General features: G+C 37.0%; 1 protein-coding gene across 14 annotated transcripts in view; it reads left to right on the top strand.

Moving 5' to 3' along the window:
- The window catches only part of ERC1 (ELKS/RAB6-interacting/CAST family member 1), a 273988-nt gene that overhangs the window by 48787 nt on the left and 197318 nt on the right, over positions 1-27883 (top strand). For 8 of the 14 annotated variants that reach the window (XR_010430602.1, XR_010430600.1, XM_064654575.1 and 5 more), the window contains exons 2-6: positions 3634-4050; positions 16771-16845; positions 18843-18998; positions 20749-20832; positions 23374-23541. Coding sequence is in view for 10 of the 14 variants with exons in the window: in XM_064654575.1 (XP_064510645.1) it covers positions 3634-4050; positions 16771-16845; positions 18843-18998; positions 20749-20832; positions 23374-23541 (900 nt within the window). In the remaining 4 variants the exon portion in view is untranslated. The remainder of the gene's footprint in view (positions 1-3633; positions 4051-16770; positions 16846-18842; positions 18999-20748; positions 20833-23373; positions 23542-27883) is intronic. The other 6 variants (XR_010430601.1, XR_010430603.1, XM_064654578.1 and 3 more) reach the window with 1 other exon arrangement.

The raw sequence follows: 27883 nt of genomic DNA, 5'->3' as shown, positions 1-27883 counted from the left end.
GATAAGCTTCAAGCAAAGTACAGGTTCATCATAATTGCTTTGCCTTTAATTATGTCACCAATATTAAACTGTTTAAGAAAAGCATGATTGGTACTTATTCGGTAGAGTACGACATAAGAAAGCTCAGTGGTATTAAAAGTGATTTTATGTGTTTATTTGTAGAGAAGCCTATTTCAATGTTATTTTTCAAGTTTTCTTGAGGTCTCTAATCGGGTCTTAGACACAGGATTAAGCATCAGTTGCTAGTATTGCATGAGCCTGGAAAATATTTTGCCTTTCCAGAAAAGTCACCATTTTAAAAGTGAAGTCTCAGAAATAAAAGAGAAGCTAGTAAGACTTGTGTTCTCCTTCAGAGGGAAAAGGACATTTTCTTTTAAATTATATAGAAGACAAGCAACTAAAAAAAGTAGTTAAGACGCCAGCTAAGAAAAGGTATTGTTCTATCATTGTGAGAATCATAAAATCTTTCAGAAAGCAAAGAACCCATTTTGCATACATTCTGCATGTTGGAAAAGAGTGGGTGTGAAAAGCATAGAATAACTTTTCTGTGGTGTATTTTCCAGTTACCTTTCACATAATGAAGTTTGTTCTCAACTGAGTAGTGATTCAGAGAACAGTGATAGTTATTCATAAGCTCGATGCTAACCTTTCCTCTCACCTCACCTCTTCATTTTCCTGGGGAAACTGAATTGAATATTTTTGTGGGGTGCTCCAAATTCCAAATTCCCTTGTCTTTACTTAACAGACTGTTGGATACCAATAAATCCTGTTTGTCACTGGTAATAATTTTTTTCCCACATCACGTGTTGAATCTTATAATAGGTTTTGATTCATTGACCCAGAAGCTCCATGGAGACTTTTCAAGCTTTGGGAGAAATAATTTCTGTGGGTCTGAGACACAGTTTTTGCCTATGTAACATGAAATGACATTTCACAGCGGATCAAATGATAAAAATACAAGAATTTAGTTGTGGTGATTTGGTCCATTGATGTTTAAAAATAACCCAAGTTTGATTCCGAGACAACATTGAGTAGAGGAAGTAATTTCATTTAGTAGATAATGTGGTTGTTCAGAAGAAGCTTTTTTCTTGCTTGGGAGAAAGGAAATGCTGAAGTGGCAGTATGTGGAGAGGCAGGTGGAAGCATGTGGGAATTTGTTTGTTAGCTGGAGGAACAACACACAGCTGGGCTGTGAATAAGTAGGGCTTCTCAAATACAAATGGAATTAACTCATGTGTGGAATTGTAAAGTTTATTTAGTGGAGTTATTGTTAATTTTAACAAAATTTGAGGGCATTCTCTCACTACTGCTGTCGTTGTCCTACTGGCTTTATTGGTGTTGGACAGGTACAGACAAGGCAAACCTTTAAATGACTGCAGCAGGTTTTCTCTTACAGCTCAATCGACACACATTAATTGAACAGATGTAGTAGTTTTGATTGCCTACCTGTAGTGCCTCAGTTATAAGGCTTGAAGGTTGTTCTGACATTCTCACTTTGACTGTAGTTCGATGAATGACAATAGATGAAAGTTGAGATCTTTGATTAAAAAAAAAGTGATTTCTAAAAACAGTCTTAAAATCTATGTTGATTCTCTTCAGATATTTTTTTATCTCTTACTTGAATATAAATCTGAGCATCCACAATATACCTTTTAGAACAGAGTAATTGCTTACTTCCTCACTCAATATACTGTGCTGTGTTGTCACACTGATTCTACAACATAAAGTGTAGTTTTTGATTTACTGGATTAGTAAGTACCAAGTATTGTGTTACTGAAATCAAAGAAAAGACCAATACACCAACCACAGAGCTGTGTATTTAAGCTGGTTTCAGTTTATGCTGATACCATAAAGGATGGTTCCATTTTCTTCTCTGCCAGCTCCTTCCACCCCTACTTTGCACCAGGATCAGCACTGATGTAGTCACACTGTCATGTGGACCTGAGATCTGGCTGGAAAGACATTTAGTTCGGTTTTGATGGGGCTGATTTTCAGCCAGGTGAAGCTTTGGGCCAGTTGTCAGTGGCAACCACCTAAGGAAGGGCAAGTGGCTGGACTGTTCCTTTTAGTGGCAGTGTGGACTTATGTCAGCTGGATGTGTAACAGCACCTTTGGTTTTGAAAAGCTCTTCTTAGGCCAGAACACAAAAGGAGAGGAAGTACTCGGTCTGAAGTACTGACTTTTTTAAAGAAAATGGAATTGGACTCCCTTTATGCACAATTCTATACAACCAAACTAACCTTTTATGTTTCTAAAACAGATTAAGTGTAGGTAAGTGTGTTACAAATACTATCTGCTGTCTTTTCGTAGAATCACAGAGTGGTTGAGATTGGAAGGGATCTCTGGAGGTCAGCTTGTCCAACCCCTCTGCTCAAGCAGGGTCATCTAGAGCCTGTTGCCAGGGCCATTTCCAGACATCTTTTTAACATCTTCAAAGCATTTCACATAAGAATTTTGATAAATATATTTTTGAAGTAATACTTAAACCCAAATCTTTTTACACCTCCTCTTTTTTACAAGTATTTGAATTGAATCAAGTATTTGGATTTATATAAAACTTATTAATTTGGCACCATTATAGACCTGAACAGTGTATCACTGTGTCAAGCTTGATAATAGATTATAACCTATACTAACTAGTACTTTAGCCTAGTGAATGTGGGAAGCTGCTGTATTGCAGACACTGATTTTTGCAATATATAGACCCCAAGGATCAGTCCATCTGACTTGTTCACATTCAGACTAAATTGTAAGCATGTCTGCCTCACTTAAGGGAGTAGAGATGTATTACTTGGTGTGCATCTCATTCCTGGTAATCAAATCTTTGTTCAGTGTGTTTGTACTTCTCTGTTATTATCTTGATGCTTTTGTCTTGCAGAGAAGAAAAAGCATGTTTATTGAAATAGGAAGTGAGGACATTTTTCTAGACAAACTGTGCTTCTCCTGTATTGTCCCATTATGTTCTCCCATTATATTACCCCGCTGTATTCACAGTCATTGAGACAGGATCTATTGCTATTTCCTGCATCTGACCCTTCTCCCCAGCCAGCATATATCCAGTTTTCTGTAGTTGTAGCTCTTCCTGACATGCTGAAGTTTCTTCTGTAAGTTAACTGGGAAATTTGTGCTATGTGTACTGTTAGTAGTGAAGACCTTGGAAGCATTCATGGCTGGTTACACTTTATTAGAGAGTATGTAAATTCTAATAGCCACGTGTCCCTTTGCTTTGTCAAGATAGTAATTCTAGTCTAGGACTTTTATGCAAAATTCTTCTATAGGGTAGGTGAACATTTGGAAAAAAGTATTTTAAGCTCAGCTTACTGACAAATGCCTGCTGACATTTCCCATTTGAAACAGTGACTCACTCAAGTTGATGGAAGTGGTAGAGTCACTCGAATAAGAATCTTCTAAGCGTTAAGCAACTTCTGCCAGGCATGGAAGGAGGGAATTGAAATTTCTGTAGTATCACCCACTTCTGCCTTGATTCTGCTTTAAAAAAAATAATGTTGGTCTGTTGGTGCTGTGGTTGCCTTTTGGTTGGTAGTTCAGGAGGACTGATGTGGCTCATACTGGTCTATTTATTTCTCCAGTGGAGAGGATCCTCTGATTTTATTTATTTATTTGTTCTTTCAGCATATGCAGATGACTATCCAGGCTCTCCAGGATGAGCTTCGGATCCAGCGAGACCTGAACCAGCTGTTCCAGCAGGACAGCAGCACTAGAACCAGCGAGCCCTTTGTGGCAGAGCTGACAGAGGAAAACTTCCAACGACTTCACGCAGAGCACGAGCGCCAGGCCAAGGAGCTCTTCCTGCTACGTAAAACCTTGGAAGAGATGGAACTGCGCATTGAGACACAGAAACAGACCTTAAACGCGCGGGACGAGTCCATCAAAAAGCTTCTGGAGATGCTGCAGAGTAAAGGTCTGTCGGCAAAAGCCACCGAGGAGGATCATGAGCGAACGAGGCGGTTGGCTGAGGCAGAGATGCACGTGCACCACTTGGAAAGCCTTCTTGAACAGAAGGAAAAAGAAAACAACATGCTGAGAGAGGTAAGTGACAGAGCTCAGGTCAACTCTGTCTCCTATCCATTTGACAGTTGTAAGGAAAGAATCTTCCATCCTCTCTATAAGCTGGACAGAATTTGTGGCTATTTTAAAATTTCTTTATGGCTTCCTTGATGTCCCTTTTGGAATTTTATGCTGTAGGCCCCACTTTCCCCATAGTCTCCATAGGAAGCTCTGGAGTTGAGTTGTCACACAGCCTGTAAAATGAATTTGTCTGTTCTCTTGTAGTTTGAGAGAAAGTAGCTACCTGTATTTAGGTGAGAGCTGAGAGAAATCTTTGCAAGAATAATGGATGATTGCTCTACAGTTTCCATGGAAACAGTCGTCTTACTGTGAAGGGTATTTGATAAAACTATTAGCTGCCCTGGATGCACAGCCAAAAAAAAGATTACTTAAAGGGACACTGCTGCACACATAGTAACCCCTTCTCACCATCCCTCTGAAAACAGAAAAGAAAAACCATTGTTATATCTGTATTGTGCTTTAAAGGAGTACAATGGCAGGCACTCTTCACTCTTAATCATTCAAAGCTAATTATAATAAAATATAGGCTATATATAATGCAAATATCTTAGGAAATAAATAAAATAAAAGAAATGAGTTATTGTGTAGCCAGCATAATTAAATGGCTTGATATTATTAAATGCGTTTTCCTCTTGTGCTTTACTCTTGCTTTTGCCTCATTAAGTATTGTACTATTAATTTCTATAAGCGATTCAACAAGGTTGTGCAGGGGCAAAGGTATGTGAATATGTGTATTCACTAATGATAAGATTTTATGTGAAGATTATTTTACACACATCTGAGGTTTGAAGGCATGAATTGATAGCTACATATGTGTGTGTGTTATGTGTGTGAATTTAATGACCTGTTTTGCACACTGAGTGTTACTTCATGGTTCAGCATTTTTTTTGAAAGCCCTACACATACACAGGATTTAAGCCCCCTCTCTAAGAAGCCAGGAAAGCAAGGCCTGGCACAGAGGTTTTTGAGATAAGTGTTTGCAGCAAATAAATACTTCTTAATACCTCTTATTCATATGTTTTCCATGGCCTGACCCATTGTAGTTGTGCTGTTGCAAGCATTTATATAAGAAAGCTGGAGCCCATTGCATTTCTGAGCCAGATTTAGGCCAGATTTATTTTTTTAGAGCAGTAATCTCTTGAGTGTCTGGAGTGAAGATAATATGATTCCAGAGTTTCTACACTACAGTTTTTCCTTTATTTAGCAACCAATGATAATTCTGTTCCAATTCTTGTAACTATTTCAGGAAGAGCCTCACATGGCTTCCATTTGTTTCGGCTCTAAGTCCAGCAACATAAATGAAAAGCTGGCAGGAGCTGTGTAATTTTTTAGGAATGCGGTTACGTTTGTTCCTTCTGCTGATGAGTAGATGTTGAGAGATAGGAATTCTTGTTTCATTCACACATATTTGGAAATCATCAGTCATTTAAATGCTAGTCTTTATTGTAAAAGGTTTCCTAGAGATGACTAGGGCAGAGGTAGAGATGACTTACTGACTTTTAAAGTGCAAATGCTGTTTATCAAGTATTTTAAAATTAACTACTCCTTGCTGTTCACCTGGCTCTAATTCATTGAGAAGTATGAGCTGGGTATAGTGTAATTTGTAGCTCAAGCCATTGTTATGGTGTGGGATCTAACCTTGAAGCTGAGCACCCCAGTAACCTTGGAAACACGGTGCTGTGCGCAGAGATGCCAAATTAGCCCCTTATGGAACTGTGTGACAACAGGAAGGGTTTTATTAGTACCTGTGTGTTGACCCTGAGCTTGAGCTAGGCTGAGCTAAGTGACCTCAGACCTAACTTCATGAAACTCAGGCCTTGGGGCTCCAGGAGGCTGGGGAAAATCAGAAGAAGTTGCTGAACTGGAACTGACTGCATCTGACTTCCTCACCACCAAGTCGCTCTGCTCTGCAGGATCTTGTTCACTTTTGCTATCACTGTTCCACAGCTGGAAGTTGTCTCTTTGCAGAGCCTCTTAGATGTGTCTGCATCACCCCCCTCCACCAAACTTCTATTATCTATTTACCTGTATTTCCATAGCTTCAGGTTATTTTAGTCCTTTGCTCCCCCAGACACTAACTATGGAATTTTTTGAGCTGCCTTGAAGAAATGAATTTACTTCCTTGATGGTTCTATATCTAGCATTCCCAGTATCTGGAAAGGCATGCTAAACTCTTCTTTAAATACTTCTGTTAAAGGAAGCATTAGTATCTCAAAGGGACTTGCAAGTGCTTGGGAGGTCAGTGTTTATGTTTCATGTTCTAACACATTAGAGAAGTTGAGAAAAATTTAATATCATTCATGACCATCTTAGCCAAAGCAAGGTCTGAGGTATCAGAATCCACTAGTACTGTTTCTGACTCTACAAGCATGTTAGATTTCTGGTAAAATATTTGTTGGGAATAATACTAAAGATTTACATCTTAAAGTAAAAAGGTATCCCCTCAGTTTTTCAGCTTTAAACCTACATGTGATTCCAAGTGTGATGTTAAGACTCAAGGTCATAAGACAGCTTCTCAGGCAGACAGTGCAGTTACAGTGGTCAGCACAATGACCTTGAAAATGAAATGTGAATTGATTGATTTCTTCAGCTTTTGCTGTTATTGTTATTGTACTAAAGATTGCACTCATTTCCTAAGGAGAATAAATTCTAAGAGAAGGCAGAGCTGTGGTTCTGATAAGATTATAACCAAGAAATAGCTGTACCAGTTCAAGCCAACAGTCCCTTTAGTCCTGCATTGTTTCACGTGCAGACACACAGGGAAGGGGAAGAAAAAGGTCAACATGATACTTCCCTGTAAAGCTGTCCCATCCTCCTGATTATTTACAGAGGAGGGTTTTCTTGAACTCTTTTTGGCTTGTCAATTTTGCATCCTCCATGGATCTGCCATCCAGGTACGCAGTCAGTGTCTTCTTAGCCCATGTGAACTTGTGCAGCTGTAGAATTATTTGCTAAGTGCTTCTACAGCCCTGCTCTCTGTTGCAGGAAGAACCTGCCTTATTTCTTTTGAGTTTAAACCTGTCTCCCAGTAGCTTCGTTGGCAGCCTCTTGCACTGGCACTGGAACACACAGTGATCACTACCAAAACTGTGTGCTCACAGTTTTAAATTGTCCTGTCCATTCCAAGTTCTCTCTTCTTCCAGGCTGAAAAGTCCTCTGCTACTTGATTGTTCCTCCTGTAAAAGACATTGCGTATTTTTGATCATCTCCCAGAGCACTGTCTCAATCTCCCGTATCCAGATTATGAAATGGATTCTTCTGCAGCTAGTGAGAGGTATCTCCATAAGCAATTTGACTCTTTTGGGCTTTTCCCAAATGTCCTGAATTCTGGAGATTCTCAAAAAGTCTTTCCAGGAAAGATCCTCTGTGTAGCACAGGATATCAGCTTGCTGATACAGGGGACAGTCTCTCAGCGTAGGATTGGCTTGCTGATACAGAGGGCAGTCTCTCATTAACACAAAATAATGAAAAATTAAATGTCTCATTGAACATTGGAACACAGACATGGATCTGGATGTCCTGACTTCAGCAGATAACAGTGTGGCTGCATCACATTCCTCTACCCTAGGAAACAAGCTTAAGCTTCACAGTTTATAAAAAGATGGCTTCTATTTTGAATACCCCTTCTTCAGCCTTAGTGACAATTCTTCATCTTATTGTTGGTATTCTAAACTTAACTTTCAGAAACAAAATTATTATCATACTGACAAGAAATACTTGATGATATCCAGCAGCTGGACTTTAGCTTCCAGAATAGCTCCCAAGCTGCATTAACTGCACCTCATTGTTCCAGACTTGCCTGTTGCAGAATTATCAGTGATGGCTGTGACAGCACATGGCTCTAAAGATAATGAAGCTTGCTGTGCTCTTTTTGACAACCTCCCTGCTCCCTCCTCCCCAAAATGCTAGATGCACTGAGTAGAAATACATTTTTCTCAGCTACACAGATTAAGAGACCAAATATCAGTGCAATTTATGGCAGATTATGATGCAATTGCTTCCATACTTGGTGTTCTAAACACTTGGAGTACTGTGAGCAAACTAAGATTTGTAAGGACAGTCCAACAAGGATGTAAGAACAGATGGCTGAGCACAGCCATTACTTGGAAACAGAAGGAAGGCTATTTACCTCGAAGGTTTGTTTCTTCAGAAGTCAGTTCTAGGTTCAAGGTTTGCATGTTACAGTGGTGTGGAACAAGACAAGAAACAACAGTGGCTTTACACTGTGACAAAAAGCTGTTTGGTAGTAAATTACAGTTTTGACTTCTTTAATGTTTTATTTTTTTTACTAATTGAGCCCATTTAAACAAATGGATTTTTATTACAACTGAGTGCAAAACTGAATGAAGGAGTTAGGGCTGTAGTGCTTAACAAATAAAGGGTGGTTTTGTATGTAAAACAGTCACTGAAATGGATTGTTCATGAGGGCACTCATTCACAATGAGCTTAAGGAAAGAGGCTATGGCAGAAAAAGCTATTATTTCTCTTCTTCAGTGCTTGTTGAGATGGTGACTCCACAAAGTGCTGTTTGTGAAGTGCATCACAGTTATCCAGTATGGCCTTACGACAGGGACCGATCCCTCTGTGTAGCGATCTTGGACCGAACAGTGCCCGCTCTATTCTGGGAACTGGCACTGAATTTCTGTGAGCACTCTCTAGTCCTTCTCCACTCGGTAGCAGTGTGTCAGAGCAGTGAGCAGGCACTCTGGGCTCTAACACACGTGTGTTTAGCTTTAGCTTATCAAAACTTGATACCGTGGGGGCCAAACAGCAGCAGCAGGATGGAGCTCATTGAGAAGGGATGGCTGTGCTGTCTAAACATACCATTGGAGCCCCGCTGGACTGTGCCCAGGGAAGAGAAAGGTTGTTTCCCTTATCTGACCAGATTTTAATGAACTGTGACGAGTTTTGCAAACAAGTTATTTTTCCATGGGTGTGTTAAAATTCTTTTACCCTTTTCTGCTCCAGGCTCAGAGGAGGATTTACAAATTTTAATTGGAGCAATTAGAGTTATCTCAAAGAACACTTTTGTCCTGTTCCAAGATTTTGCGACATAAATTAGATAGTTCTAGAGAGAATTTTTGTTTTGCAGGAGTAGATAGATTCAGTAACTGGAACTCTTACCACCATCATACTAAAGGATATCCTTCTGATGAGTTAAAAAAATTAAGTTTCTGCTTTTATGTTGCTGCATCATCTTCTTGACTTTTTAGAAAAGCATGGCAGGGGGAAGTGACTTAAATCTAGATCATTTAAATAGTTATGTCTCTGTTACACTAGCTTGATTGGTTGGCAAGTAGTTTTAAAACATACAGAGCTTTTGTAGGTTAAAATTTGAGAAAATGGGCTATTGCAGCTTGAGAGCCTGCATAATTTATTCTTTATACATTTTACTTCTTTAATACCATTGTAGTTTGGAATTTTTATGTGTCACTTTACAAAAGAATGACAGTTAAAAATGTTTAAACACATATAATATTATTTTCATTGTTCCTCAGTTCAGAGATTGGTAGCTTGATAGTTCTTCAGAAGTTTAAAAATTAGGGTGAAAAATAACATATTTGTTTTCTGTTTTTTCAAACTACCAAAAAATCTTAAACACTTTCTGATTATTGTATAGAAAATTTCCAATTATTTTTATAATAATTCAATACTGTGTTGGTATTAAGTGAATGGGAAAAAATCAGAACTGCAGTCATCTGTCAGGATGGTTTTTTTGTTTTATAGTTATGGTCTCATCAAAGTGAAATAGTCCATAAAACATCAGTAGGTTTATTCATCTATTTTTTCTAGCACGGGGGTTAAATTGTAGAGATTTAATTCTTTAATCTATTTCAAAACTTCTTTTTCTATATGAATGTGCTAGTCTTCAAAGAGGGTTTTTTTTCTTTTTATTCTCATATAGCATAATTTCTTACTATTTCATTTTAGCACTTCCATCCCCTTCAGAAGGGATTTTTAAAACTATGTGAAACAATGCCTAAATCTCACTGGGGATTAGAGGTTTAAAATGCTTAAATTTTAATGTCTTTTGATGTTTTATTATATTAGAAGATTTTCTTCGTCACTATGTATTACATGATTTGCTTTGTTTACAAATTACATCTTTGGTATACTTTCCTTGGAGATTTTAGTATTATCCTGGACTTTTCTTCAGTAGTAGTGAAATTTGTGGAATTTTATTTCTGCGAGTGTGAAACATTGCAGTAGAAGAAAAAAAAAATTGAAAATACCATTAATAAGTTGGAAGCTAATTTAAGTACAAAATGAGTGCTTTTGCACCTTAAATAATCAGGAAGAGAAAAAAATTAAGACTAACACATATGTAAATGAAGTTCTACATGATTAAGATTTTAATTTTTAGTTGACTTTTCTTTACCTTTTGAATTCCCACTTCTCTGGTCAGATTTCAACACAATGACTTGCTGCTTAGAAGTAATAGGGTGGTTTGAATTGGTCTCTCTCATCTTATCTTGCCTTTAATGCTGAAATTTCAAGGGATTTTTCTTTCGTTTCTTGCTGATTGGAATAGTGAGATTAACTGGAAGCTGTGCTTTAATTTTCACTTTACTTGATGCCATTGTTAACAAACTTAAGTGTCCTAATATCTGAAGGTTTCAATTGGATTTAGAAATAATCATCTGAATGGATTAATAAAATTGCAAAGCAGAGAGATGAGTTTCTTTAGCCAGAGGTAATTGGGCTTCCAAGCAACTGGCACCCCCTGTTATGGATGTGCTTGCAGTTTTCAGTACATCTTACAAAGTTATGCTCTTTATTAGTACAGTCAGGTTTTTTTTCAGGGAATTATGTTGATTGGGTTTGCAAATGCAGGAAATGACAAGTGGAAAAATGCAGAAATAATTTCTGAAGGAACTACCATGATTACTGCCTCCAAACTTGTATAACTCTAACATTTTAGTAGCAAAACTTCAATAGCAATGAAATAAATTATACAGGGCTCTTATTATAAATTCTTTTTTCAGTTCATTTTTATGTGTTGCTGAAATAGAAGTTAAAATTGCTGGTATCGAGCACTTTTTGAAAAATACTCGTAAAAAATCTTGAAACTAAACAACTGTAACACTATTCAGTCACTTTCTGGCCCCAGGTAGTAAAGATATTTATATAAATGAGTCATGCAGATTGAAGGGCTCTCCCACAGGTTATTTCATGCAACCTTCTGCTCAAATGAGCAATTTCAAGCCATGGGGATTCCACAACCTCTCTGGACACCTGGTCCAACATTTGGTTGCTCTCCTGGTAAAATCTTTTTCGTATTAGCAAGTCTAAATTTTCTGTGCTTTGACTTTTTTTGCCTGTTGCCTATCATCCTTCCACATCTGAAAAGACTTTTGTTTCCATCATCTCTACAGCTTCCAATTAGTTAGTTCTAGAGAGCATCAAGTTTCCCTCCAAGCCTTCTTTTCTTTTCAGCTAAACAAACACAGTTTTTCCACCCCCTCTCCTTGCATCGTATGTTCCAGCCCCAGCCACCTTGGTGCCTGTCTGTCAGACTCCCTTCAGCTTTTCAATGCCTTCCTTGTGCTGGGGAGCCCAGAATTGGGCACAGTGCTCCAGCAGTGCTCTCACAAGAGCTGCACAGAGAGAATTATCTGCTTCCCATCTCCTGGTTGTGTACTTTTGCTAATACAGCCCAGGATGAAGTTGGGCTGTTTGGTTTTTTGGGTTTGGGGTTTTTTTTTACATCAAGGGCGCACTGCTTTCTCCCAGTTCATGTCTTCCCCAAATTTCATGTGATCTGTAAACCTGCTGAAGGTGCAATCCATCCCACCCTTGAGATCATTAATGAAGGCACTGAACAGTATCAGCTCTGAGGGTTGTCAGTAGTAAGCAGCCCACTGGACCTCACAGTGCTCCTCACCAGACTTTGAGCCTGACAGTCCAGCTGATTTTCCACCCATTTTGTTAACCACTTATCCAGTCTGTGTCTCACAAATTTGCCTCCAAGGATGTTTGGAGGCCATGCCAAGGGCCCTAAATCAAGACATGCAACACCCATTGCTCATCCCTTACCCACACAGCCAGGTACTTCACTGCAGAAGAAAATCAGGTTAGTCAGATATGATTTGTCCTTCTGCACAATTAAAGATCTATTTTATCTTATATATCTATTAAATAATTTTTAAAATTAACAATGATGTTAATACAGTTAATTCTGCACTGATGGATGCTCCTGAAATTTTCCGTTAATTGTAACATTTGCATTTCATTGTAATTAATTGGAACTAGGTTGCTAAAATCTAGATAGACAGAAAAGCTGTCGGAGAAACTAAACTTTAGGTACAAAAGATAAAACATTAATTTAGTAAGGCCTGGACTACATGTTGGAGAATAAAACCAAATAGTTTCTAGTCAACTAAAACTCTCCAGTCCACTGAATGATACAAAGCTCCATCACAGAACATCATATTTGATGATATTCAGACATGGGCAGGCCAGTTAGGATTAAAAAAAAAAGTCAGAATTACAACTGTGCTTTTAATTATACATTTTTTTCACAGTTTTTTGAAAAAGAAATTATGTATGAAGTAATGTGTTTTTCTTACTCATGTCGAATGTACTGCCTGATTATGTAAGTTTGGCAGGAAATGGAAGGCATGTCCTTTATTGCTTTGGAAACTGCTTATCTTGTGGCTACTGAGAGATAAGTTGCTGTGTTTTCAAGCAGATAACCTACACCACTATAAAAACATAATTGCTTGAAAGTGCACCTTCACATTTGTTCTAAATCCCATGCAAAATCAGATGCAGGAAATAGTAATGAATAATATGGCCAGGTTATGAAGGAAGAAAAGGTTCAGACCAAATTCCTACTTTCATTTTTATGCACAGATGTATAATTTATAGTGATTATACTGCTGCCTATTGAGGACTCCTTCAATTGTAAACTATATTCTCTAATTTAGAGTTATTTTGGTATTTCTTGGTCAAGAAAAAAAAAACTGTAGAATTTCTAATTCTTTATGGCACATTAAAATCACTTTATCACAGCTATTTTCTTTATGTATTCAGTGTTCTCAGTGTGTTTGATCAGCTGTTCTATGTAATTATGCTGACCAGAAAATTACAGTATGGTTTCTCATGGGGTACTGTGCTACCTTGTAGACCTACTTGGCAGGTACACCTTTAGTTTATATCTTTTCTTTGGTAGATCTTCTTTAAAAGGAAGATGGCTATGCTTAATTAAAAATTGGCAGTGATGAAATATGAACCCCAGCTCTGGGTAAGGTGGCCACACTGTTTAGAACTTCTGCCTGTTTTTAGCCTTCAGTTTCTAGTTATTGAATCCTAATTTTTTTTGAGGGCAGAACAACCCATTTCGAATTCTTGTTGCCTGTAAATGTAATTTAATGTTGGAATCAATTTGCATCGTAATTTTTGCTTTGATTTTTTTTTCCCCCCTAAGAGCACATCTTGTTCCTGCAGTCACTCTTTGAACTCTCTTAAATATATCAATATCATTTTTAAATTGTAGACACACAAAGTGGACACAGTATACCTGTAGTGGTAGCACTAGTGCCAGACAGGCAATAAGGCATCCCTCCACCTAAAGCTTTTCTTGTTTATGTCAAAGAATTGTAGAAACTCTACAACTTGTAATAATGGGGTATTAAACATAAAACTTGGAACAGAAATGGGGTAACAGAGCATTCTTCAATACCTGTGGCAATACTGTGATGATATCTGGTGGCTAGAAGATCCCACTGGCTAAACTGAAACACGGTGCATATTTTTTAATAATATTTAACAGTGAAAAACCTGCATGTTGCACATACCTTGGGAACAAGTAGCTTTTTCCTCCTTTTTGTCATCTGTTTTAAAATAATCATTGAACCTATAAAATCATAACATAGATTTATAAGAGCCACTCCTTGTTTAATAAGCTAGATTACATTCAAAGGTACAAAGATGCTGACATTTACTGATCTGCTGTGGAACAATAACATTTGAAAGTACTCTGTATGTGAAATTAGTGCCAAGGAATAGTGCTTTATTACTTTATCAGAACGGATAACTTGCAAGGAATGAAGGATTGGTTTTGTGTTTTTCTGATCCTGATATCTGCGTGTGGCTCTATGTTTTTAATGATTGTGCAAAATCCTGTTTTGTAGATTAAAATCTTAATTTTCATTCATCTATGGGGGGTGTGTCCACAATAGACTCTGAATACTTAAGAGATACTATATATTAGTATTTCTCTATTCTGCCACATGTACCTAACCTGTATTGCATAATTAGAAAGGATATCTGTGCACCACCTTCCTTCAGCATCTGCCCTTAAATCTGTGTTCAAGGGAGGCTCAGTCTGCCTGTAGCCTTTTTTCTCAGGCTCCTCAGAATCACAGGCACGTTGCCAAAATTAAGCCCTTACTATGCAGTCATGAGGTGGGAGGTGTTATTTTTCGGCAGGTTATGTCATCCAAATCACAGTGGAATTACTTAAGACCGATAGAAGTAGGACATTTCCTTTGCTGAAGTGCAGAGCATCACTTCAGACAGAGGAGATACAGGCATTTCTAAAGAAGAAGCTTAGAAGAATTTTCTGTTTGGGAAAACGCTGTGCAATGTAGAAAGCAGGCACTGTTGTGTTACCATCCCTTTACAGACGTGCTGTTCTCCTCCTACATATTCCTTCTATGCCATTTCTGTGGTGGTAGCTGATTTTATGTTCTCAGGTCAGAAACTGTGTCTCTGCACAAGTGGAAATTATCTAACTACTAAAATAAAAATAATAGTTTCCAAAATATGGCGTATTATGTTTTGACCATCTCAGCCTTTGTTTTCTCAGTTTCTAAAGGCTCATGAGTTTGTTTTAATTTCTTTTCTGTTATCAAACTGCTTCATTTTATTCTACAATAATAGGACTGGGATGGTTGTACAACTGATGTGACAGGAACAGCTGGAGATACAACTTTCTGTATTTAGAGAAAGCTCGTGCAATTCAGAATAGGATACTTTTCACTCTTGAATCTTTCTTCACCTTCTTAAGCTTAAAGAATCATCTTCATAATTACTCCCTTTTTCCCATACATGAGTTTTGAAGTTAGGAAAAGCAGCTTTTTTTTTTTTTTTTTAATGGTGAAGTTTGAGAGATTCAAACCCTCTTTTCCTCCCGTCCCATGTAACTTTTCTTCAAGCGGACATGAATTCTAATGTGCCACCGAGATCTGACTGGGGTGTCTTCAACTGTTTTTGCTACTTTTCTCTCCAAGGGGTTAAATGGGATTCTTGGAGTTCTGTTCTTTATATGTATATTCTCAGTAGGTGCTCTCATAGCCAAGCAGAGTGAATTATTTGGTGTTACACCAGTACAGGATGGGTGCTACGATGAGCTTTCCCAAATACTACCTCGCTTATGATGCTACAGACAGAAAACAAACCTTCTACTGGCTTTTCTTGTTATTACCATTCATGGACATCACCTTATGCAAATGGTCTTATGCCAGACTTATGCAAAATTCTTCTTGTGGCCCTTGTCATGTCATTAGACATTTCCATCGTGCTCACTTCAAAGCTGTGGAAGGAGACTGAACAGTCTTACAAGTAGTGTTTTCAGGATTTTGAAAAGAACTGTGCAGCCCTCTCATTCAAGTAATTAGTCATAAGGAGCAAGTTGCATGTCTGACTGCCATACATAATGCTATCTCTTCACCATGTCTATTGACAATATAAGTTTGTAAATGGCTTTGGGGATTTTTCTTTTAGGGAAGCGGGTGGCTAATTGTGTTTGGGCACATATACAATTTGTGGTTAGGTTGACTGACATCACAGTTTGTACTCTGTGGGCACCAAAGTATTTTTATGGCATACAAGATTAACATTCTAACAGTATTCACATTCTTACATTTAACATTAGCGTGTGGTGTAAGGACAATACTATTTTAAGACAAATAAAGAAGAAGTTGAATAGTTACTATATTTTTTCTTCTGTGTTCACATTTGTTGTCTTGAAACCCCTGCTTTATATGGTAGAACAAGTTGTTTCAGCTTTCTATCATTTTATTCTTTAGCAAGCAGTCTGAAACATGCTATTTTGGTGAATTTACATCAACATAAATATCACATGGACTTTTGTGTCCTCTTGTCTGTGTACTCAGAGCTTCTAGAACAATGTGCTATATAGTCATGTACTTTCACTAATGCTCGAGGCCCAGGGGAGAAAGATTGTAATCCTGTGTAGTTAAATAATGCTACTCTGGGGTAAAAAAGTTGGAAAAAGAGAGTTATCAACAACAGATGCACCCCATAACTTTTTGAAATAGAAACCACAGTGCTACTGTTTTCAGTAAACACCTAGTCAAATGAATTACATGTATGTCTTCTGTGAGAAAATATCAAGAGTTTAGATTAGTTTAGCAGGCAGATGATACACTTTTTGTTAGACTCAGCTGTCATTTGAAGTTTATTTTGAAAGTAGGTAGTCAAAGATGTAGTTTCTGTTGGGCCTTTTTAGCTGAGGCTGTGATTCTGTTGAGTGAACTTTCGCCTATCGTTTCTTTGATATGAGAAGTGCTAAAAGAAAATGTATGAACTGGTAACAGCAGAAAGCAGCATTGAGTTGTGCTATGTAGTAAAAAGAGAAGCTTCTAGTAGTTATGTTTTTATTGGGACATAATGCCAGTAGTCTAACTCTTGCTTTCTTTTCTGCTGGTACAGGAGATCCATCGTCGATTTGAAAACGCTCCTGACACAGCCAAGACAAAGGCTCTTCAAACTGTTATTGAGATGAAGGTAAATGATTGTGTCTGGGCCACAGTTGATTTTGTTCTCTGAAAAATGGCTTTTCTTATGAAAGGTGACTGACTCTACAAAATACAGTATACTTCCGTCAGTCTTCTAATTTAAAATAAGTATATTTACTTTATACTATTTAATTATCTGTATTATTTTATTTATAAATGATCAGTGAAGAGACAGACACAATAGAAACCTGCCTTCTGTCTGCCTGCAGCAGCATATGTGGATTTCTTTGTTAACTAAAAGTCCATTATATTACAAGAATGGGAAAGATAGATTAGTATGAAAGATTTTTAAGTTTTTATGATGATGTGGGTTCTTTTATTTTTGTATTATCAACATTTGAAATACTGCTTTGCATTTTATGTGTAATGAAGTTGGCAAACTCAACACCCACTTAAAGAATGGAGCATATAGCTAGAAAGATGTCTGTATGTCATCATAAACCTAACTTTTCTAGATGAACTTGCAATTGAATTTTCAAACCATTAACTTAAGTATTTAATGGATTGATGGCAGTTTGCCAGGAGCTCAGGAGCCACAATCAAGTGTGTGGTTTACACAGCTTTTTGCTATCATATTTCATATTGTATGGCCCATAAAGTACATCAGACAGGGTTTGGACAAATACAATTAAAAAATTGGAAACTGTCTTTGCAAACTATTCTTTTTTGTATCCCTCCTTTTCTTTTATTTTTGTTCCTTTTTTGCCTTGCAACTTTTTCCATTCTATGTCAGTGTTTTCCATATTCATATGACATCTTTCTACTCTGAAGCCTTTCATTTGCTGTCATTCTTTTATTAGTCATCCTTCTTGTCCATACTAATGAAAACTAATTGACCATCTGGTAACAATAAGTGTCTTTACTATCAAAAGAGAAACACACCGGCATTTCTGGGAAATGATGTGAGTGCTGAAACTAAATACTGGACACATTTCAACACATCACTTCAACCTTACTAGCTCTCTAATTTTCTGTTGCAAAAGTTTGCTTTACTGATTTTAACTTAAGCATCAAACATCAAGCAGGAGATCCGATAAGATCTTCATAATGGTCTTTTAGGAAAAACCTTATCTCATGAATGAACATCTGTATGTGAAAATCTTTCATGCTTTTTGTTCAGCTGTTCTTTGATTATCAAATTAAAATATATAAAGGTTTTGTTTGTGAAAGACTGTAGGATAGTTTCAAACCCTACTTCTCTTTCAGGAAAGAATAAATATTCTGGGGAAATTAAATTAAAAAAATAGACTGCTTTGAGAGATTACAATCCATAAATACATATTCCTGTTCTTGAGTATTCATGAAACTCTGTGTGCTGTATGAATCTATTCTTGCTGTTCATAACACATAGGACTTCTAATGAAAAGTAAGCCAAGTAGACTGATCATCCTGCAAAACTGTGAGGATAATGATAGAGTGACTTTTTTATTTTTCTGGATATTTTTAAAGCATGGAAATGTTTTATACGTTGTATGTTCGAGCCAGAATACTTGACAGATTCTTTACTGCTGTATCCAATCCAAACTAGATTGTTGCATCTTTTCCTAGCTTATGGTGCCCTTCTGTTCTCCTTTTGTGACCCCACTTAGATTTCTAGTGGCACAAACCCAATCTTTTGCCATTCTTGCAGTCACACTTGGCTATCCATTCAATTAGAATTAAATTTCTCTGGTTTATGCTGGCTTTGCATTACAAGGCAACTTTTCTTCATATTATTCATCATATACTGTGTCCCTTTCCTGAGCCATGTTTTCTTTCAGTAAGTACTAAACTTTTGCTTTCCTTGAAAGGTAGAAAAAAAATTGAAAAATGAGTATCTGAGCACTCAGATGTAAAGAGTTATAGACTGATTTCTATAGGAACTTCAGGAGTAAATTTCCACGGCAGGTACACGTCTAACAAATTACTTCCTTTTTTTCACTCCAGTGGTATGTTAACAAATCATCTGACTCTGTATCTTTATCTGTCTCTTCTAATCGTTTTCAGGACTCGAAAATTTCTTCCATGGAGCGTGGCCTCCGGGATTTGGAAGAGGAGATTCAGATGCTGAAGTCAAATGGAGCTCTGAGCACAGAGGAACGTGAAGAGGAAATGAAGCAGATGGAGGTGTACCGTAGTCATTCCAAATTCATGAAAAATAAGGTATTGAGAGAACAAGTGACAGTATTAAGTTAAACTGAGCTTAGCAAACAGATGAGAGAAATTTCCATACTACAGTAGGATTGATTTATGGTCTGGCTTCCCATTCAAGTGCTGGGAAACAGAATTTATTGTGTTCTGCCATTAAGCCACTAAAGTAATTTGTAAATATTCAAGAGAATTTTAGATTCAAATTTGAAAATATGATAATGCTGGCTCAGTAAGGTCAGTGGCCAAAATTCTGCTTTTATTGTCATGCTTTATTTTCTCTTATTTTAGAAAGATTTTGTGTTTATCTTTAGTCCATTGCTAGTCCATTGTAGTTCTAGGTTTTATTTGGTCTAAAGTCTTTTCAAATGCAGTCTGTTGAAAAAAGGATATTTCTTTCTGCAACTGTTGTTCTATAACTAGTAGGCCTTGTTATTATATAAAGACTGAAAAGAGCACGAACTGTCACTATAATGGCTTTCCATTTCACTCTCCTTCCAGTAGTGGAGTCAGAATGAGAGTAGATTGTACAACAGTGGTGGTGCCAGCATTAATTTATGTTGTTTGGAATACAGGAGAAATACAGCAGTGAGACGTGTTGATCCTCAGGTATAAAGATGGACACTGACTACTGAATTGTCTGTAGGCAAAAGTGAATTCATTCTTTGTTTCTCAGTCTTTTAGCTGGCCCTAACGATCTTTAATGAAGATTCAGGCCCCCTTGTGCAGTAAATTCAAGTATATTGTGAACAGTCCTGCTTTTCTTAATTTTTTTCTGAACTTTTGTGTACTCCCTGTGAGCGGTATACAAATCCATGGAACAGAGGCTGAAAATGACTCTACTAGGTCCTGAACAATTGTAACCTACTGCATTTGTCCTGCTTGAAATTATTTGTCAAGAAAAGAATGCTGAATGAAATATCTTGGTGAAGTGTTACTTGCCCTGAAGTAGGAACATATACTAAGTATGTGTTTCTTCCACTTGCCTCACACCAGCTCACTGATCTACCTCAAGATAACCACATCTGTTCTTTTATACTTTTGTCCTTTACTCCACTGGGTTGCTTTCAGGGACTGAAGGATATCCCCTTCAAATTAGGAATGGAGACATGATTTGAGCATCTCCTCCTTCCATTATTTCGCCTTTCTTTCTTCTTTCCTTCTTCTCTTGTTAGCAACTCTTCAGTTTCCCTTCTCCCTCTGTGAACCTATAGATCTGTTCAGCTACTTGATTTCTGGATCTCTTCTGTCTGTTGTGTCTGCTCATTTATTTTTCCTGCAGAAAATTTGCTCCTTTGTGGTAACTATTTACTCATGACTCGTAACCATCTCCAATCCGGTTGTCCTACCTTGTTTTGTAATTGCACAGCATTTATTTTTTCACTGTTGTATTTTATAGTAATTTGTGTCTGTATCTTGACAATTAACTTTACTCCTCTTAAGTTGAAATATGTCCTTTTTCCTGATGTGTTTTCCTTATGAATTCCAGTTTCAAAACCGTTGGGATAAGTGCCCTATACCTGACATATGGGAACATAACCATAACTATACATCTTTTGTTTCATAATCAAATTCACGTCTGACAGCCTGTATGAAATTACACAGATATTAAACTTTTGAGAAGACTTAACAAAGAATGGAAGAGAAAAATGAGTGACCAGTGTTGATTCTTCTGTTCAGTTCTTTGTCGCTTTTAGTTACTTGGACTGGGTAACTAGAAGCTGACAAATAATAAATATTTAAAAGCATAACAATGTCGTGACAGGTAGAGCAACTGAAGGAAGAGCTAAGTGCCAAAGAGGCTCAAGGGGAGGACCTGAAAAAAAGAGTGGCTGGTCTCCAGACCGAGGTCTCTGCAGTAAGATCTATCTTTTGTGTGCAGCGGCCATTCACTGGGGCTTGGTAGCTCTCTGGCTTCTGGAGTAGCTTTTCTTCTCTTACCCTATTAACAACTTGATATAACAAGTAGAACTAACAGCCTGCTCAGCCTTGTAGCTGCCTTTTTGTTCACATGGTTTTGGTGTCCATAAATAACATCACTCTTCGGCTGAACATCTGTATTTGTTTTGTTGGTTCTTTTTAATGGTATGAGCTGTTTGAGCAATAACTTATTCTTCTCTATTGAAGCAGATTTTCAAAAGTGTTCAGCACCCATTTTGGGGCCAGACTTTCAAAGAGGTTTGCTTTTCCTAGTGAAACAAAACTAATTTGAAAACTTGGGTTGAACCCTCTTAACCTTGTTCCCCAAAAAATAACAAAAGCTGGATGCTGAACGCTTTTGAAACGGGTTGTTCAATTTTAGCAGCATGAGCTTAAGTTATTCCTTTGCTGTGAAATTAGAGTTTCGCTCAAAGGAGGGAACACAGTGTATCACCAAGAAGAGAGGTGTGAGCACTTGATGCTGTCTTAACTTCTCTTGCAGTGTGGAATGGTATGTGCTGCACTTTTTCTAAACAGCTTTAGCACATTTGCAGTGTGGGCTTGCAGCTCTGAAATGGGGATTTCTAGAGACAAGACTGTTTGGGTACTACTTGGGAATTTTAATGTAATGACATGTGGTAAACATCTCTTCTGAGATGACCCCAAAAAGACTCTATCTTTTCGAAGAAAGTCCAAAGTGGTTTTGAAAAAGTTTTACTATAGTTCATGCTACCTACTAATTGGAAAAGCTTGTGTCATCTGAAATTTTTTAAGGAGGCCTTTTTTTGGTTTAGATATTCTAGAAAACATGAGCAGCAGTAAATAATTCATCCTCTTCCCAGCTGTTCTGCTGTGCCTGGCAGTATTGTGCAACTGGTGGTATTGGCCAGTGGCTGACAGCAGAAATAATGCTGCTAACATCAATACCTTTGTATTGAATTTAAATAGGTGGCAAAATCATTCTGTGTGCATATCTGCTTTTAGTGAAAATATAGAAAACCCCAACCTAGTATGTTCAAATTAAGTGAACAATAAACTATTGAATAGTTCTATAAATTCGTCTTATACACTTTCCAATTATTCCATTTTAAAAAAACAAGTTTCTGTGAGGTGTTTTTGAGATATGTCATCCTCCTTCCTCGTCTCCTCATTTACACTGTTTCACACTGGAACACAGGAGTCCTTGATGACTTATTTTGATGCTATTTTAATACTCTTTGATAAAGAGTTTTCTTTCTTTAGTAGCCCATTATTGAAACAATGTTGTCAAATAAAACAGCATTTACTCAAAATTTTTCTCTCAGTTATTTCTACTAGTATGTGCATTTATTCTAATTAAATTTTTTTTTAAATTATAAATTATACCATTGTTTTGTTCTTAATACATTCCCAAACATGGAGGATGACCTTGACAATTTTTTTTAGCTTGTGATGTCCTTTAATTTCTGTTTTGAAGCATTGGCCTACATACTTTTGAGACCAAGGGATTTTTTTTTTAATGTCACAAACAAAATTGTTCAAGTTAAAAAAGGGAAAACTGTTTAGTTTTTAGAGATATGTCCACCTCTGCTATATAATATATGCAGCAATAAAATATTGCTGTTCTGTGAGATCTGTAGGAAGCAAACTAGAAAGTCGGTTACAAAGTTGGACATAAGTCTACATTTAGACTTCCCTGTCCTCTTTAATGAATTTTTTTCTTTTTCATTTTTTTCTTTTTCCCCCAGATTTAATAAAAATTGTCCTGGGTGATGATTGCACTTAGAAGGACATTTCAGCTTATTTCAATGCTTTATTTTAGCATTTCTTACCGTTTGTCTTTTTAAATAATCCAACCTACATTTGTTAAAATTTGCATTTCTGTACTGATTTAATTTACTAAGTTAAATTTAGGAAACTTCTCCCAAGAAAATGCAATTCCACAAACAGTTTTCATGTTGTTCTGATGTATATTTGCATTTGCTTTAAGAAGCCTCCATAAATTAAATCTTAGAAGATTGAAATGCCAGTCTTGTAAATAGTGGGGAAAGTAAGGGTGTCCTTACATCTTCTATAAGCATGAGTCTGGATTGATGGGTGGAGAGATGGAGGGAAACTTTCTGATTTGACATTTCAAAGCAAACATCATGCTTCTGAGAGGGGTTCTTCTTGTTGTGGTTCTGCTTCATCTTCATTAAAACTTTATCCCTGCTAAGTATCTGGTTTTGGTCAGTCCTTTGGAAGATGAATGAGAACAGATTGCCTCTGTTAAAAAGAACCTCTCTTGAAAAATTGATGCTATTGCTCCCCCATCTTTTTCCTTGTATCCTTTGCTCATGACACAAATTTTTGCTGGCCTTACATTCACAATTCCATGGGATAAGTGGAGAGTATCAGACTGTTTGTTGGTAGCTGTGTGTATTTATAGTCATTTTTGTAAAGGAAGATATAAATTATTTCTTCCTTTGCCCGTCTTTTCTTTCTTTTTCAGATTGGTCAGGTGAAACAGGAGCTGTCACGCAAAGACACCGAGTTGCTGGCCTTGCAGACGAAGCTGGAGACCCTCACAAATCAGTTCTCTGATAGCAAGCAGCATATTGAGGTTCTGAAAGAGTCTCTTACAGCTAAAGAACAAAGGGCTGCCATCCTGCAGACAGAGGTGAAATGGGCAACTCTTTAGTTCCTGACTTTTCAGAGATAAAAAGCATTATTTTGTTTCATTTTTACTTAGGTTATACAATCCCACGGCCTTTCAGTACTGCTTGCTCTGAGCACTTTGTATCTTTGATTATATGTTTGATTCTCTAGGCCAGGGGATTGTAAAGACAAATACGTGTGTATGGGTGCTCAGCTGAGCTGGGAGTTGCTGGGGAGATTTGTTTTCAATGACCTTGTAGCTAAAAGAGAGCAGAAAAAGGAAGAGCATTCCAGTAGCACACACCTTGCAGAGGCTTCACTAGTACTGTCAGCATGTACAGGAACTCTTGACTGTGCTCACACCTAAAATAAGGGCTTTCATGTTCTATGATGCATATTCCAAGAGAAAACAAAAATATTTTCTAAACTGTGTTTCAGTAACAAGTGCTTCATAAATTCCCATATTGTGTAAGACCCAAGTGTGTATCTGAACATCAAACAGATGCGAAATGGGACATAAATGTGTTGCTTCTGGACACTCTTGAAGGGCAAGCTTGAAATGATGAATGCAGACAGCATTACAATCCCTGAGTTGGAGAATTGTAGTATTAGTGGAAGTCCAAAAGATGGCAGTGATGCATCAAAAACTAGGTGTCCTTACAGCTAAAACAGGAGAAAGCCAACGGAGCTGTGAAATATGCATGCAGAAAATTTATGGGTAATGCTGGGAGGAAAGTTCCAAATTTTAAGAGTGTAAGAGAATTGATCTGAACTTCTTACCCTCGTGTAGCTTTTCTTTAGCCAAAATCAGTGAATCTGTGAGTGCATGTGGCCTTGTTGACATGCAGAAATCAAGTTGCATAGTAAATATCTTTTGATGTTCTAAGATGGCTTTTCTGGTTATACTCAGATTTATGTCAAAGTTGAAATTGCATTAGTGGGTATAACTGTGAAAATGTACTAGTTTACAATCATAAACCTCTTATTAAATTTGTTCTTTCTTTTTTGCTAGTTCAGGAATGTACCCTAGATTCATACATGTCTATTTAAAAAAAAAAATAAAAAAAATTACATTTCAAAATATCATTGAAAATGGGTATTATGTAAATAAACATTTTCAGAGGTAAATTGCGGGTTTAAACCATAACAGTGATTGAAGAGAATATAGTTTTGTTAAATCATTGTGCAGTATTGTGAAAACCTACAAAGCTAGAAACACATTTCTCTTCTTACTTTTAAATAAGAAATACCAGTACTTTTCTGCCCATGAGAGATAAGTTCTTGAACAAATACCCTTTATTAACAAGCTAAAAGACTTCAGTAGAGGGTCATAATTTCAGCTGTTAATGTACTTAAACATATTTACTCAAAATGTACAAAATTTAAACAGAATATTTAAAACCAAAAAGACTTGGTTATATACTGTTGATAGGTACTCTTGATACGTTGATACCATACTCTTGACTGGTATTCAGAACATTTTACTTTTATTTTAGCTGAAGACCAAATTACTTTTTTAATGTAGAAAATTACTGTCTAACTTGTAATATTACAAAATAATCATTGAGAATATTCATTCTGCACTGGGTGCTTCCAAATGAGGTTCTCATATAGCACCACAATTCAAAACCAAATTGGATTCTTCCTTCGAAATGTGCAAACAACTTTTTATACTAATGAAAAGTGGCTGAAGGGAGTGGGATGGGGGGAAAAGAGAGAGAGATTTTCTGCTTACTGCTTTTAGGTTATTCACATAATTTCCTCCCAGATATTGTAAGTAAAATGTAACATCTTCAGTTACAGTGAAAGGTGATTTGCTGTCTGTCTGTCTGTCTTTCAGTAAGGAGCTGCTGTAGCTAAAAGATTAACAATACTGGTTTAGAATTATGTTTTTATGATAGATTTAATGGATTGAATAGTCCAGCATGTTCTCCACAGTAAGATCTAGCAGACTGGTATGAACTTAACACATACAAAGTGTTTGATAAACTGGCTATTCCATTGTGTCAGAGTAGGTATTTAGAATGATTAGTTATGTTTCTAAGAATTTTTATGTAGTACCAAGAAGATATTTACATTTTTTGAAAGATAGTCTTATCTTTTTCATCCTTGTTGGTGTTCTTCTCAGAAAGCTCAACCATTAAATCATCATCTGTCTTCGCAAGTGATTCTCCCACGTATAAGGTTGAAACATGTTGTAAATATACAGTGTTGAGATGTTTGTCATTGCATCCTTTTTAAAGGAAAAGATTCCTTTCCATACAAGCATTGTCACTGGGAATGGGATAGGAATGTGAGATCCTGCTTGGGCTCACTTGTTGACAGCACTGGTTAAAAACATAACTAGCTTCTCTCAAGACACCTAGAGAGAGTTGTGAGGAGGAAGAGAGGTGCAGTTTCTGACATATACTGGCAGGCATCTTCATAGGGGATTGATATTTTCAAGTCATATTTAAATAAACATTTTAAAAGAGAATACCTTCATAACCTTTATTTAATCTTCTGTTAAAGAAACCTGCTTGTAAGTGGGGGTAAATGTTGATATAATATCTCAAAAATGGATTTGCCACCTGCCACCCTAGAACTACAAACAACAGTGAGCTGTTTGTGGGGTGTTTATCTTGAGGGCTATTGGGTGGAGAGGATATTGTGGTTAACTTTTTGATTTGTGAAGAAACCTTTAAAAATAGCCCTAAAATTGTACAGTCATTTTGTAAACAAAACAGAAAATAAGTCAGTATTTATTTCGGAATTAAGGCTTTATCCATATAAAGTTTGTTTTACCTAGTAAGCCCTTCAGCTTAGGTCAGTGCCAGAAGGTATGAAGGTATGTGGCTTCAGTGGGAGGTTACATTAACCAGTGAGAACATTCCCCTTTATTTTTGTATATTGCCCAAGCTGGCATGGTTCTGTAATTGGTCTGTTCCTATGGTAAATTCAGATGAATATTCAGTAGGAAAATGAATCTAGTCCTCTGTAAGTTTTATTTGCTCTGAATATCTCAGTAGAACATAATTTTTTTTTTTAAGGATCTTTCTTTATTAGGGCTTATAGTGGTGTTTTGAAACTATAGCAGAGTCTCCCAAATCAGAGACAGTTAGGGAGTGGATTACGTTTAGTGAGGAATGTGCAAATGGGAGCTGAGTGTCTTTAACAAGACTTATTAGCAGCAGCTACATGAAAACCTGTACTGACACCTGCAAACATGAAGGTCAGCTCACAGAACTGAGTTTGCTGTGTTTAGGTGTTTAATATCTTGTGCCAAAGGTTGTGGAAGAGCATTTGAACTGATTTCTGACCTGAGCAGGCCCTAGAATCAGTATATCTGTCCTGCATTGAGTTTATAACCCCAGCAAGAACCAAACAAGCTCTGCACAAAGCCAGGTGTGTGCTTCTCTGCCCCGTGACATGGTCGTGTAATCCTGCTGAGTTGTCCGGGTGTAACTGGAGCTGTGTGTTCATAAAGAATTCACTCACTTCTACAGACCATACTTGGTATTGCTGCAGTCTGGGTAAGGAGGGAAAGAGTCAACTTTAACGTAATTAATAAGAAAGATCAATGTCAAAAACAGAGAATTAAATTAAGTCCTGTGAACTACCACTGCATTCAAAATCAGTCAATAAACATAGCTTTAAAGTCTTAATTACAGACTATGCTATCAGTAAAAAGGCTTAACTATTTTTTTTTTGTATTTACATGATATGTTTGCAAGTTAGTAATGAAATGTCACAAAAGTGATCCTTTTTAAAATATACTCGTACTTGGAGACTTCACATAAGAATAGCTACTGTAGGTGAAAAGCAACTCTCACACACATACCAAATATAATTTCATGTCTCTGTACATTTCTCAATTATCTTTGAATTCTGAGTGCTGACATAGAATTACTTAACCTCTGCTCTAAAAAGTGGCTGGCTTCTGTTAGAAACCTTTGCAAGCTCTAAACACACATTTCAAGATTGGTATTCCATCTGTTCATTTTTCTGCCTTTACTGCCTGTAGTCATACCAACAGAGAATAAGAATTTTGAATTTTGCTGTTACAGAGAAATTTGGGCTTGGATAGAGCGTAGGGGAGATTGAAACCTCCGAATTAAGTATGGTTTAGTTCACTGTCTAAACTGATAGTTCAGCCATGGTTTAAACAGGTGACAGGTACATGAGAAGGAATCACACAGGAGAAGACAACACACTGGGATTTTTTCCCCAAGTGAGAATCAGCAGCATCATAACCTGATTGCTACTGTACAGTGGGGATGATGTTAAAATCCAGGGGAAAAAAAAAGTGCAACCTAAGTCCTATTGACTCAAACTCCTGACTCAGTTCTGAAACTCACTGTGGACTTCTGAAAATTTAAGTGATT

Source organism: Pseudopipra pipra, chromosome 5 (genome assembly GCF_036250125.1).
Source record: "Pseudopipra pipra isolate bDixPip1 chromosome 5, bDixPip1.hap1, whole genome shotgun sequence".
Lineage (NCBI taxonomy): Eukaryota > Metazoa > Chordata > Aves > Passeriformes > Pipridae > Pseudopipra > Pseudopipra pipra.
This window is presented reverse-complemented; position numbering and strand designations above follow the sequence as displayed.